The sequence below is a fragment of the Heptranchias perlo genome, chromosome 24, assembly GCF_035084215.1.
Source record: "Heptranchias perlo isolate sHepPer1 chromosome 24, sHepPer1.hap1, whole genome shotgun sequence".
NCBI lineage: Eukaryota > Metazoa > Chordata > Chondrichthyes > Hexanchiformes > Hexanchidae > Heptranchias > Heptranchias perlo.
Window position 1 is genome coordinate 25,722,918 of NC_090348.1, and position 14,279 is coordinate 25,737,196.

General features: G+C 42.0%; 1 protein-coding gene across 1 annotated transcript in view; it reads right to left on the minus strand.

The window, feature by feature from the left end:
• The window catches only part of il17rel (interleukin 17 receptor E-like), a 54,856-nt gene that overhangs the window by 32,910 nt on the left and 7,667 nt on the right, over nt 1–14,279 (minus strand). The window contains exons 2-5 of the mRNA XM_068005359.1: nt 8,180–8,213; nt 6,758–6,904; nt 4,522–4,631; nt 1,452–1,566 (exon numbers count right to left, since the gene is read on the minus strand). Of these exons, the coding sequence (XP_067861460.1) occupies nt 1,452–1,566; nt 4,522–4,631; nt 6,758–6,904; nt 8,180–8,213 (406 nt within the window). The remainder of the gene's footprint in view (nt 1–1,451; nt 1,567–4,521; nt 4,632–6,757; nt 6,905–8,179; nt 8,214–14,279) is intronic.

Sequence of the window (14,279 nt, forward strand, 5' to 3'; positions counted from 1 at the left end):
CTCCAGATGAAACTAGGAATCCAGTATAAAACAGTATTTTTTAATGACGCCCTCACAAGTAGAAATCATGTAAACCAACCCTTTTATCAACTGTGTCCCTTACACCTTTTTTAGCTCTCCAATTAATTTGTGAATAGACTCTTCTACACTTAAGCAGCAACTGGGTGTTAACAAAAGACAAGGGTATTATTATCAAGACCTGTAACACACTCTGGATTATTTATTCACCTTTCTGAGCAGCACAACACAAAGAAGTCAACATTATTTTAATTTATTTGGCTTTCTACACATATAGCATAAAATCCAGTATGTGAGTCAAACTTACATGCAGATTTTCCTGACCTGCAAACCCATACCTGAAAGATATGTATTGGTGCGACTACTCAATACCTGGTCAGCTGCCCATAGCAGGAACACCTGTTTTTCGCCAGGAAGGAAATTTCTAGCAAATTACATAATGAGGAGCTCCCTTCATTTCCATTGAACTTAAGACCTTGCACATAGTTGGTGCACAAACTCAAGGCACTCAAAATGCTTACAGGCTGCAATATGGGCAGCTGTGCACATCAAGCAACCTGGATAACATTATCGGCACCCTGTGCATTCAAATTTCCAGATATTTGTTGTCTTTCAACACTACTTACTGAGGTGAAAGTAATAGATCTAAAAGCTAAACCCATTTATTCATATGATACTATTATTTCCATGCTGTCAACTCTTTCTGGGATTATGCTTCTCACAATATTCTTTATTGAAGCTTTTGTAATATAATTTTGCTAGAAATTTGCTTCCTGGCAAAAAACAGGTGTTCCTGCTATGGGCAGCTGACCAGCTATTGAATACTCGCACCAGCACATAACTGTCAGGTATGGGTTTGCAGGTCAGGAAAACCTGCATGTAAATTTGACTTACGTACTGGATTTTATGCTATATTATATGTGTAATAAGCCAAATAAATTAAAATAATGTTGACTTCATTGTGTTGTGCTGCTCAGACAGCTAAATAAATAATCCAGAGTGTATTACAGGTCTTGATAATAATACCCTTGTCCTTTGTTAACACCCAGTTGCTGCTTAAGTGTAGTAGAGTCTATTCACAAATTAATTGGAGAGCTAAAAAAAGGTGTACGGGACACAGTTGATAAAAGGGTTGGTTTACATGATTTCTATTTGTGAGCAGTCATAAAAAGTACTGTTTTATACTGGATTCCTAGTTTCATATTGGTAGACAGTAATATTCACCTCTACCAAATTTCAATGCATTTCATCCAAAATTTGCCCAATAAAGGGACAGTTCAGGCAAAAGTGGAAATGATTTTAAGTCATGCAGAATGTTCATGATTTTCCACCACAAGTATAATTTTTTTTTAAAGTTACATCAGAAACAACCTCAAACAGTATTAAGGAAGAGTTTGATATTACACATTGCTGTAAGCTACATGTATTTTCACCTTCTACTCGGTACTCCTGTTTCAGGAGGACATCACAATAGTAAGGGATTGTTTTAAGCGTCACATAAGTATCTTCAGCCATTTCAGCACTGAAACAGTCATACTCAATTTGCACCTGCAATAAAAGAATTACAAATGTTGTTTGTCATTTCCTTATTGAATATATGCATGATAACAGAATTTGACATTCAGAGCCATATTTACTTAAACCTGTGTATACTAAAATTTCCAGAAAAATTTTGAAACTTAGACTAGAAATTCTACCGTCTTTAAGAAACTTGATTGTTTGCTTGACTCAAATTAGCTATTCTCAGAAGCAACTTGTGCCAATTTTAAAAACTACTACATCTATCAATTATCATGGCAGGAACATAAGAACAAGAGCGGACCATTCAGCCCCTCGAGCCTGCTCTGCCATTCAATTAGATCATGACTGATCTGCACCTCAACTCCATTTATCCACCTTAGCTCCATATCGCTTGATACCTTTACCGAACAAAAATCTATATATATCTCAGTCTTAAAAGCTTCAATTGTCCTAGCATCGAAGTCTTTTGGGGGACAGTGTTCCCGATTTCCACTACCCTTTGTGTGAAGAAGTGCTTCCTGACATCACCCCCTTGTTCTGGATTCTCCCACCACAGGAAATAGTGTTTCTCCATCTACCCTATCAAATCCTTTGATCATCTTAAACATCTCAATTAGATTATCCCTTAATCTTCCACACTCAAGGGAATACAATCCTAGTCTATGCAACCTGTCCTCATAATTTAACCCTTTTAACCCCAGTATCAGTCTCCATCACCACTTTCCACATTCCTGTAAATCAGTAAATCACAAGGCCCAGCAAATCCAGAGAATGCAAGGTACCCACATCAGATTTTATGTTTATATAATATAGCAAAAAAGGTAATTTTGGTTGCCACAAAACAGGCTTGAAATGTTCATGATTTTCATTATGAGTCCCATGTTTTTAAGACGTTTTTGCTATGATTTTCCCAAAAATGTACCAGCATAAAATAACACCCCTAATAATAGTGGTGACAAGAGTATTAGGCTAGAAATTTATTTTAAATCGTTAACGCCCCTGTTAAAATAGAAGAGAAGAATTTGGTACAAATACATTAAGAGTTTGTGCGTAACATTATCAACAGTAATTTCTACCCTTATTAACTTGTCACTGATTCTAGTAGCTAGTAGGCATGGAGCACAAAAGCAAGGAAGTTGTACTAAACCTTTATAAATCACTGATTAGGTCTCAGCTGGAGTATTGTATCCAATTCTGGGTACCACACTACCACACCACAAGGATGTCAAGACCTTAGAGAGGATGTAGAGGAGATTTACTAAAATTATACCAGGTATAGGGGCTTCAGTTATGTGGAGAGACTAGAGAAGCTGGGATTGTTCTCCTTAGAGCAGAGAAGATGAAGGAGAGATATAATAGTGGTGTTCAAAATTATGGGAAGTTTTGATATGGTAAATAAGGGGAAACTGTTTTCACTGGCAGGTGGGGCAGTAGCCAAAGGACACAGGTTTAAGATAATTGGCAAAAGAACCAGCGGGAAGATGAAGAGAATTTTTTTTATGCAGCGAGTTGGATCTGGACTGCATGGCCTGAAAGGGTGGTGGAAGCAGATTCAACAGTAACTTTCAAAAGGGACTTGGATATATACTTGAAAAGGAAACATTTGCAGGGCTATGGGGAAAGAGCAGGGAAGTGAGATTAATTGGATAGCTTTCTCAACACTTCTCATGACACAAGTGGCTCGTGTCCACTGGTATCTCCCTCCACACTCCTCAGGACACAAGGGGCTATTGTCCACTGAGTATATTTGCTGCAGGCTGCCAACAAAACATTCAGCACATGACGAATGATCAGGGAGGGGATACCAATAAGGAAATCATCTAATGGCTGATCTTTTAATGCGAACGCTGAAGGTGCTGTCACTGATTCCTTGCCAGGATTATTTTAAGGCAAAGGTTAACCCATTTAAAATAAGCACACTAAAAATAGTCTTAAATAATGCTGGCAGGAATTTGATCTGACTACCTTAAGCATTGGAAGATTGCCCATTCAAAACTTCCTCATAGTTATTGAAGTTTTGGCATGACTATTGAAATTGCATTGAAAAGGTGACATATCAACACAGGTAAAATTACTATATAATTTGAAAAAAGCCTGCATGAGAAATGTTAAGCCATCTTTTGAAAACATATAACAAAGTCCTAAAGTTTTGTATAAAACTGGTGCCAAAAGCTATACTGATTCATACACCTAACAAGATCTCATTAAAAATTATTCACAAAAGGAATCATGGGGTTAAAACCTCTCTAATTGGTCCTCTTTTCAAGGCTAAATGTCAGACTGAAACATATATTTAGACATTCATTTTCCAAGCCTGTAGCAATCAGATCTTTGTATCAAAATCAAACCAAAAGGTCAGGGATGATTATTTAAGTCAAGGCAAGCTGAACCCAAAGTTTTGGTTTGGATCTCAATCAATATTTTGAGTCAGATCCTATCCTAGGACTTTCAGAGTAAAGCAGCTAGGTTTTTAAGCTTTTACACGTTTCTTTAACGAAACCAAAAATATCAAACAAGTAAATTGTCAAGTATGCTGTCTGAATCTGAATATGCATGTGAAATTTTAATTTTTTTTTACTATTCTTGTCTTTCTCTTTTTTCTCTCTCTCTTAATCCAACCTTTCTTTCCCTCTCTTTCTCTACCTGATTTGACATTGAAATCGCCCACTTTAATTCACCCTCCTTCCCAGTCCTTCCTCTATCTACTTCTCAATCCTTTAATCTCATGGTTAAGGAGGTACCCTGTCCCATTGTTCACCAAAGTCCCAGATGCCCGGTTGCCCTCACTGCGCCATTATCAGCTCGCACTTCTAGCAACTTTGTGGGCTAAAAATTTTAAAACCTAAATGTGCAATTATAAGTTTAACTAATGGAGCACGCCCTGAGGTGCCCCGTTTCAGCAAAATCTGGCCCAAAAAATAGTGCTTTTATACCGCAGGTTAATCAATTTTAACAGTTAAACACTGAGAGATTCAAACTTACAGGCTGTGCAGTAAATTTCTTATATGTACGTTTATTGAATTTCACAACTGCACATTGGTATTGTAAGGTGCTCATTGAAACAGAGCACATTTCCACACCACGGATATGTTCTGGAACATAAGAACAAAGTAAATGTAAGGCACTTTGTAATTCACGCAGCATCTAAGAGAGAATTTGAGGAGAAAGAGAAGGCAGTATCCTCCACGTGGTCAGCTTTTGTACAAGAGATGGGCCTAATGCAGGCTGGGATATGTGGTAGCAGGGAGATTCATTGCATTCCAATGAGAGAGCTCACTTGCTCGTTTACATCTGGTCTCCAAGCTCTCACATAGTTCTACACGCCAATCAAGCACAGTATATTCAGACCACACAAGAGATACTGCCATCTTCTTTCTTCAGCAGCTAAGTGCAAGCATCCTCAAGACACAAGAGATTACCGAAGGTTTAACAAAATTAAACGTTTCCCCTTCCTTCACTCTTATTCCCTATTTTTCTCCTTTATAACTTCCACCGGTATTTCCTATTGCCGTGTTTGCCCTTGCAGATAAGAGGGTAGGGAGGTCTAAGGCTCATACTTGTCTTTGCTCAGCTGGCAAGGAATACACTTATCAAAAGTTACATTCTCATCTCCCTACTATTCATCATCCCTTCTCCTCCAACTAGGAAGAAAGGATAGTTTGAATTGTAGATGCCTCCATAATTACCATCAATGCTGCTCTACGACTGGGTAGCAGGAAGTGTGATACAAATAGAATGTTTTGGGCAATATCCGTTACCTTTCCTCCTCCTTTCCCAAAGATGTAAAATGATAAGATGTAAATTCTACACAGTACTTCATCTACTAGCCCTCCAAGGGCAAAAAGTGACAATATAACCAAGGAAGTTTAAGTAGTGTTCTGCGTTCAAATTTAAACTCGCCACCAATTTGTTGGGAGCCAAGAGTTTAACTGCTTGAGATATTGGATTGTCAACTCGGCCCATATATTTTAACTAGACTATCTTTGGAGCTCTGAAGATGATTTGCCAGAAGAAATCAGACAGTAAAATTTCTGACATACAGTCTTTCTTCATTATCCAGGAGTTATCTACCAGTAAGTACAGGACTGTAAATAATCTGTTTTCTTAATGTTTACTTTGTACATTGAATTGCTTTGAAAACACATCGGGTCGGAACATGCTTCGACTGGCGTGGCGAGGCTGTCCGCACATCCTGCAGACAAACGCTATGAGAAATCTTAACTCAACTCCGACGTCCACTTGCTCCCCTTTTCAATTTTTTTTTTAATTCAGGGCTGTGATTTCAGCGCAGGTTCATTCGGAACCGATACAGACTGTGAGAATGGAAGCCACACCCACAGAATCTGTCAAGATGAGAAGTCACGCCCACAAGCTGGCAACTAGAAATCATTCCTTCACAGTTAACTTCTGTGTGTTAGTTTAAATAAAAATTTAACATATCTTATTATAAAAAGCCAAGCAAATAATTTAATGTAATGAAACTTACAGAAGTTAAAAGTAAAAGAAAAATGTTTACTTTTTAAAAAAAAAATTATGATCAAAAAATATTAAAAGAGTAATATGACATTCCACATTTTTTTTAATTAATTTTTTGTTGTTTCGCATTCATTGACAGTCATTGCGCTTTTAAAAAGTAGTGTAAGGCTGGAATTTTCCAGCGTACCTTTTGATGGTGTAAGCTGGGCAGATGGGTAAGTTTCCGAATGTTTAATGATTTTATTGATTGTAGCGTAGGTGGCCCTTTAATTCAAACCTGTCAAGCCACCAGCGAACCAATGGGAGCAAGCTCGCGATTTCCTGGTTTTAGTGTGCATGCACGCATTTGCGAACTTGCTCCCTGTCTTCATCGGCGATTTGAGAGGACGCCATTGATGAACGGCATCCTCAGGTGAGTAATTTCTGGGCCATTATTAAGAACGTACACCTGGAATTTCCATAGGGGTTCTCCGTTGGGAGATCGTCAGAATCCCCGGAGAAATGGCGTACATGGCTAAAATCAGCTGTTTATGTGGTTTCTCGGGAGGTTCCACCAAAGTTACAGCAGGAGACTGGGAGAACCCTGCAAAATTTTCTCCCATAATTTGAAGACTAAAGTATGGAGATGTATGCCATTTTCAGAATCTACATTGCTGCACAAAGATGCTCACTGCAACGAGGATGCAATTTTCTTCCAAATTTGTTTTCAAACAATTTTTGATGAAAATATAAAAATAAATACCATCAAGTATCAATGTCCCTTTAACTTTCAGGTGTATGGAACATTGCCTTTCCTTTATGCATTTCAACGCTGTATAAATATTGAGATCCTCCACAATTTTTGAGGTAAGTGATGATGGAGGCTCTTGGCAAACACTGTACTGGTCATCTACAAAGAGAACAAATTGCACAAAATTGTTAGATATGCAAGTATCCATATCTCACATTTGAATGTAAACCATATTTAGTGGTTAGTCTCAAGTTAGACTAATTAAATCCTGATGTCCCAATCTACACAGTGATGTGTCTGATCTCCAACTATGGCCAGAGATTTCCTACTTAACACTTTCATGGGAGCACCTATGACACAAGGACTGCAGCAGTTCAAGGAAAAGACTTACCATCACCTTGTCGGGGCAACTATGATGGTCAATAAACTCCAGCATTGCCAATTTCTCAAGGACAAGTAGAAGAAAGATTTCCAAAGTGTACAGCAGAGCAGAAAATGATGGAATGAGGACACATTTCTTTGTTGTGTATGTAAACATAATAACATTGGCACGTTTATATTTATGCAGGTACATAGCACTCTGACACCTCATTCAGGTGGCAGTTTTTCATATAAGAGGGTTAGAAGGCTATTATAACTCCAAAGTACATCATAGCTGAGCTGGCTTATCTTCCCTCTTTCATAGGATAGCAGCACTGTAGCCAATTGCAGCACCCTGACCACCACCATAGACAATCAACAAACCCAGCAAAGACTGAGGATTGAACTTGGGACCTTCTGATCTGTGTAACATAGTATAACACTAGGCAGTGTGTTTACTCATTGAACTGTTGGATCAGCTACTCATTATAGTTATTTTAAGATTGAGATATGAGTAGATACACAAATGCAATCTCGGAACTCCCTGTAGCACCGTGCCCTTGAGGAAATCCCTGCTGAATCATGAACAGGAAATTCTCACCTTTTAAAATTAATGGAGGCACTAAGTTTACACATGACTAGACCAACAGAAATAATTCCCAGTTAAATGATAATTTTTAGAAATAAGGTGATATAAATTCAGCTTTGATTAAATCTACTTCTTATACACGGGGGTAACTTGTGATATGATTGATGCCCGAGAACGGGAATGAACAGGAAACAACAGCAGAAAGCAAATCCACCTGACTGTGACTGTAAATCATGGCTTCTATTCTGACCTGGACAACATTCATCCTTCAGTTACTAGCAAAATCTAGTGGGGGCGATTTGACTTCTACCCAAAACAGATGCGGTCGGTCTGCTCGAAGCCGGTGTCAGAAGGCCCGAACCATTTTTGGGTTCAGGCCTCACTTGAACGGCTTCGGTTTATTCAGATTGTTCTTTTCCCAGAGATACAGATTTGCTCTATCCATAAATCATAAATTACTTTACAATTTAAAAAATTATACTTACTAAAAGTTATTCTTTTGCTTTTGCATTGAAGACCCTGAAAGAACAAAATCATTATAATTAATAGAGATATAGGGCTCAATTTTGAAATGGTGGCGGGTTGGCAGCGGGGGCGGGGGGGTGAAGATGCGTGTGGCAAATCCGAATTAAAAAAAACTTACCTTTTCCAAAACGATCGCGATGTAATTGATGATGATTAAAGTTGTTTCCGGGTTTTGCGCTCGACACCAGCCTGATTGACAGGCTGTCTGCCGACAGGAGCTGCAACGTCGAGGTGGGAGGGAGAAAGAGAGAGAGCGGGACGTCACCCAGCGCTGGAACAGAGAGTGGCGGGCACTGAAGATCAGTGGGAGGAGGGGGGGGGGGGGGGGAAGAAAGAGTGGAAGATCGGGAGGGGAGAGAGAGTGGAAGATCGGGGGGGGGGGAAGAGAGAGTGGAAGATCGGGGGGGCGGAAGAGAGAGTGGAAGATCGGGGGGGGGGGGGAAGAGAGTGGAAGATCGGGGGGGGGGAAGAGAGTGGAAGATCGGGGGGGGGAAGAGAGAGTGGAAGATCGGGGGGGGGGAAGAGAGAGTGGAAGATCGGGGGGGGGGGAAGAGAGAGTGGAAGATCGGGGGGGGGGGAAGAGAGAGTGGAAGATCGGGGGGGGGGGAAGAGAGAGTGGAAGATCGGGGGGGAGAGAGAGTGGAAGATCGGGGGGGGAGAGAGAGTGGAAGATCGGGGGGGGGGAGAGAGAGTGGAAGATCGGGGGGGAGAGAGAGTGGAAGATCGGGGGGGGGGAGAGAGTGGAAGATCGGGGGGGGGGGAGAGAGTGGAAGATCGGGGGGGGGGAGAGAGAGTGGAAGATCGGGGGGGGGGGGGGAGAGTGGAAGATCGGGGGGAGAGAGAGTGGAAGATCGGGGGGAGAGAGAGTGGAAGATCGGGGGGAGAGAGAGTGGAAGATCGGGGGGAGAGAGAGTGGAAGATCGGGGGGAGAGAGAGTGGAAGATCGGGGGGAGAGAGAGTGGAAGATCGGGGGGGGGGGAGAGAGAGTGGAAGATCGGGGGGGGGAGAGAGAGTTGAAGATCGGGGGGGGGAGAGAGAGTTGAAGATCGGGGGGGGAGAGAGAGTGGAAGATCGGGGGGGGAGAGAGAGTGGAAGATCGGGGGGGGAGAGAGAGTGGAAGATCGGGGGGAGAGAGAGAGTGGAAGATCGGGGGGGGGGAGAGAGAGTGGAAGATCGGGGGGGGGGAGAGAGAGAGTGGAAGATCGGGGTGGGGAAAGGGGAAGTTCGGAGAGGGACATCAGGTGGGAGAAGGGGGAGATTGGAGAGGGACACATCGGGGGCTGAGAGGGATATCGGAGAAGGAGACAGCGGACATCGGAGCAAGGTGGAAAGGTAGGTTTATTTTGTTTTTTAACTTTGTGCAATGTTTTTTTATTTAATTTATTTCGTTTATTTTTGTCTGATCCGGCCCTTCACACCTGGTTTCACCAGGCATGAAACGGAAGCTGTGGGAAAGCCGCCCAGGTAAGTTTAAAATCGTTTCAACTACTACGTCAGAAATAAAGTGCCTTAAGTACCTCAATGAGGTACATTTGGTTCTTTAACAATCTTTAACAATCATCCCGCCAGCTTTAATTGCCGGCGGGACTTCTGGATTCATGGAGCGGGCGCGCACACAGGTGCGTCTGTGGGGAACCCGGAAGCCGGCTCCAACCCGCCAATCTGGATTTCCCAGATTTTCGGAGCCCCCCCACCCCAACGCATCCGCAATTTGATTCGAAAATCGGGGCCATGGTCTCCATTTTTGTTCACTATTTGTGTGTGTACATGTGCATGTGTTCATCAAGGAAGCACTGCAGGATAAAATATTTTACCACCTCTGACAACCAGGATGGATTTTCCTCTGCTATCATGCCTAAAATCGGGCAGGATAGTTGCACAAAACAAGAGAAACTGGGCGATAAGCCATACCACCGAGTTTCTGTGGTGAACATTAATTCCCTTAGCCTGCTGGGTTAGCTGGCGGCTGCTACCTTGCTACCACTGCTGTCTCTGCCAACCCCGGGGGCCATCAGGAGAAGAGTAGCAGTAGTCCCTGCAGCAGTGGCGGTGAGTCCCCTAAGTTGCAGGTTGCTAGAGAGGGTCTCGTAGTGGCCTCCTCTCCCTCCATATAGGCCTCAAACACCTACCTACTAGGACCGTGGCCAAGTCCATTGCTTAAAAAAAATGAAATCTTCAGGGATTTTCCACCCCCTTTAAATACCCTCCATCTCTTAACGTGCTGCAGTACCATCAGAATTTTCCTCTTGGTGCTAGGGATCCTGTTGGGAGCCCGCCCTCTGTACTTAGTGAGCCCCAGTCCCTGTTCCAGTTCTGACAATAGGTCATCGACCTGAAACGTTAACTGTGTTTCTTCCTCCGCAGATACTGCCTGTCTTGCTGAGTATTTCCAGCATTTTCTGTTTTTATTCCAGTCCCTGGTGTCAGTATCTAGCACAGAGAAACAGACCCAGCACAATACAAGTGCTGGTGTTCAACTCTTGTAGGATACTAAGACTAAACCTCTAATACTGAAGATGTATTAACATACAGCTCCACTATGATACTGTACACTATGGTTTGTGTATTTGTGTACACACTAGTGTTCTACAATTCCACCAAAATAAATGTACTAGTGCACAGCTGAGCGATGATACATGTAGTAGTGTACAACTTCCAAACCTTACTTTTATGAATATATAGCTTCACTACGATACATGAATAGCTTTTGAATATAAATATAATTCAATCCCATGGTAGATGACTTAGGCAGGGTCATGCAGAGCATGGTATGGTGCAATTGAAGAGTTTGTGTGGAGTTGATATTCAATTAAGATAGATCAGAGTAATGGAGTTGTACAGTTTCAGGTAAATTGTGGGGAATTCCTCATATGATCTATCTCGGATAAGAATGGGTACATGTAGGAAGAATATATGTTACTTTGTTGATTGCAAAAAGATTAATCAGTTAACCACATGGTGGTTATTCTCTTATTTAGTTATTTGATCAAAAAGGATAAACAGGAGATTTACTCTGAGTTATTAAGCTGTTTTCTCCTAGATGGCAAAGGCAAATGTGTTTTGATATATCTATAAATGTTGATATTGTTTCAAATGTGGAGTCTGAGAGGTAGGTTTTTGCCTCTCCATTGAAGAAGAGGGAAGAGGACAAGAATGGACTTTTAAGCTTCTTGAGCTGATCTGTACTCAGCAGTGCAAAACCAGAAGACATAAATTTAAATTAGTGAGAAATAGTTTAAAACAGATATCAGGAATAGCTTTTTTCACTTAAAGATAATAGGGGTGAAATTGGTTGGGGACAGTAACGCAAAACGGGTGAGAGCGAATGAGCAGACCATTTTGCACCCCACCCAATTCTTTTTCACTGAAGTAAATCTTGCCTTTACTTTAAGATTTATTTTTTTAAATCTGCCTTGTATATGGTCTAATCATGCAGAGATGTACTCAACCAGCCATTAAGGTCAGTAAAACAATACCAGTAAAATTAAGGTAAGTGGGGGAGAACAGTGTAGCACTACCTACACTATCACGCTCAGGTCAAGGGAACCCAGCTGGAAACTGATCTCAGCAGCAAGTGAAATTGCTGGAAGAGCAATCTCCTGGGATCACCATTAATTATCTTGACTGGCTTTGATTTATATTGTGCTTTATCACATCTCTCAGAAATGTCTCCAAGCACATCACCATGAATTATTTTGAGAATAAATAAGGTAAAAGAGAAGTTCTGGCAAAGGGCCCCAATTAAACCATTAACTGATCTTCCTCTTTCAGATACTGATCAACCTGCTGCACACTCCCAGCTAGGCAGTCGTTTACACTTGAAGCCAGTACATGGAACATTATTGAGGAAGTGGTTGCACAATGTGGTTCATTTTTTTTTGCTTGCAGCTGCCATTCAAAGTAAATAAAATGCCAGCAATTTCATATTGTACGCTACAAAAGAAAAATTGCCTGGAAACAGCACAATGCACACAAGAAAAAAAATCAATACACAAAAAATTGCACCTCTGTTGAATAGATAATATCTCTTTTCATCTACGATATCTAGGTTATACTACCAGAATATCTAGGTTATAATGTAGGTTGTCAGGAATCAAATTCAAACAATAAAGAGGGCTTAACTGTAAGTGATCTTTTGAAATGGGGAGAAGAGAGAAGAAAATAAAATCATTTCCGCTTAATGCTTTACTATAAATATTAGCATTTCTCTATGTGGTCTTCAGTTTCTACAAGAATAAGGAAAGCTAATAATAATTTAGCAGGTTTTCTTCACATATAGATTAGTAGGGACACCACAAGCTGCTTTTACACTATTGCCTGGGACTCAGGAGAAGACCGAAGTGCACCGTTGCCCCACATTTATATCCAAATTGTGCCGCCAGTATCCATGTGAATCGCTGTAAAACAATTTGCAGCCCATGCACAGATTGGCCATGACAGTTTGACCAGTGAGCACGTGCAAAATACCAGCATCATGATGTCATCAAGAAATGATATCAGGATACCCAAATGTCCAAGGCTTGAGTCATGATGTCCCTACAGGGAATTGCTTTGTATTTGCAGTAATCAGAGCAATCTGTTTACTGAAGCCAGATAGCCTGGTGGCAGCAGGGAAGACCAGGTATGAAATGGTTTGTTCTGCTCCCTGGCCCTCAATGATCCAGGGAATTTACCATACAACTGCCACCGACTGTCCAAAACCTGCCCATCAAGAGCCGGTGGCACAAAAGCATTATTAAAGCAGCTTTAGAGCTAATACAAGACAAGTAATCCAATCAAAGGGTTCAAATTCTGTAAGAACATTAAAAGCACACTGTGCTGATGAAAAGGAGAGTTCAGGGTTGTCCTTAACCCCCAGGATGATCCTGCAATAGGAAGATAATTTGATTGCAGAAACGGAGAGGCAATACTGCTTGGGATGATCAAGCCAGATCTGACAATGTAATTTGAGGATGAGAAGGCAAGTACTGTACAAAGGGAATAAAAGGAGTGGAAGACCATGAGGGATTTGGTGAGGATGAGCACATCAAAAGTAAAAGCAAGGCAGGAGTTGAGCAGGATGATGGACATGATGATACCATGTTGGTTGAAGGACCAGGACAGAGGGAGTTTGGAGTTGCAGAAAGTACTAGTGAAGGAGCTGGGGACAGTTTTCCCACGGTCAGATTGTAAAGGAAGAATGGTTGGAGTTGGGCAAGGAGATGTGGATAGTAAGGAAAATGAGAACGTGATCAGAGAAGGCCTTGTCAGTTATCAAGATCTCAGAGATGGTGAGGCTTCAAATGATGGTGAAGTCAAGGAGGAACCATGGATATGATTGGATGAGTTGATCTGCAGGTCTGCAAGACTGAATGTGATAAGGAGTGCAGAGAAATCCAAGGATGGTGGGGTAGCGGAGAGTGTAGGTGTAGTTTTAGTTATCAAGAACAAGAATTCACCTAGTGCAAAGGTTTAGTGAGGGAATTAGGAAAAACATTTCAGCAAGGAAGTCACTGTTGGGCTTGGGAGGATACAAACAATGGCCTCCATTTTAGCACCCGCTATCGGGTGCGTTCCTGGCGGGGGGGGCTCCGAAAATCGGGGAATCCCGGAGCGGGTTGGGAGCCCGACTCCAACCCGCCCACTTCCGGGTTCCCCACAGACGCGCCAACGTGCGCGTGCAGCCCCCACATGTGGGACTCCCGCAGGCAATTAAAGCCGGCGGGGTGCCACTTGAGAGTATTTACATTGCTATTTCAGATCATTAACAGACCTGATTAAGTGAATATATCTGGAGGGGTGGGATTTTAGAAACAACTGGGACTGTTTCGCATACTGGGGGGAAACACTCCCAGTTGAAATGGACGTGTTGCAGCTATCAGCCTGTGGCAGCTGCAAAGGTCCATTTGACAGGTGGCGGGGGGGGGGGGGGAGACCCTCACTCATTGCAGGAGGCCACTCTGTCACTTAGGACAAAGTTTGGCCTCCACCACCCTCCTCCTGACAATCAAATTCACCAACTTGCACACTTACCCCGGGGTCCAGACACATGTACCTACCTTGCGGACCCCCTCAGATGTA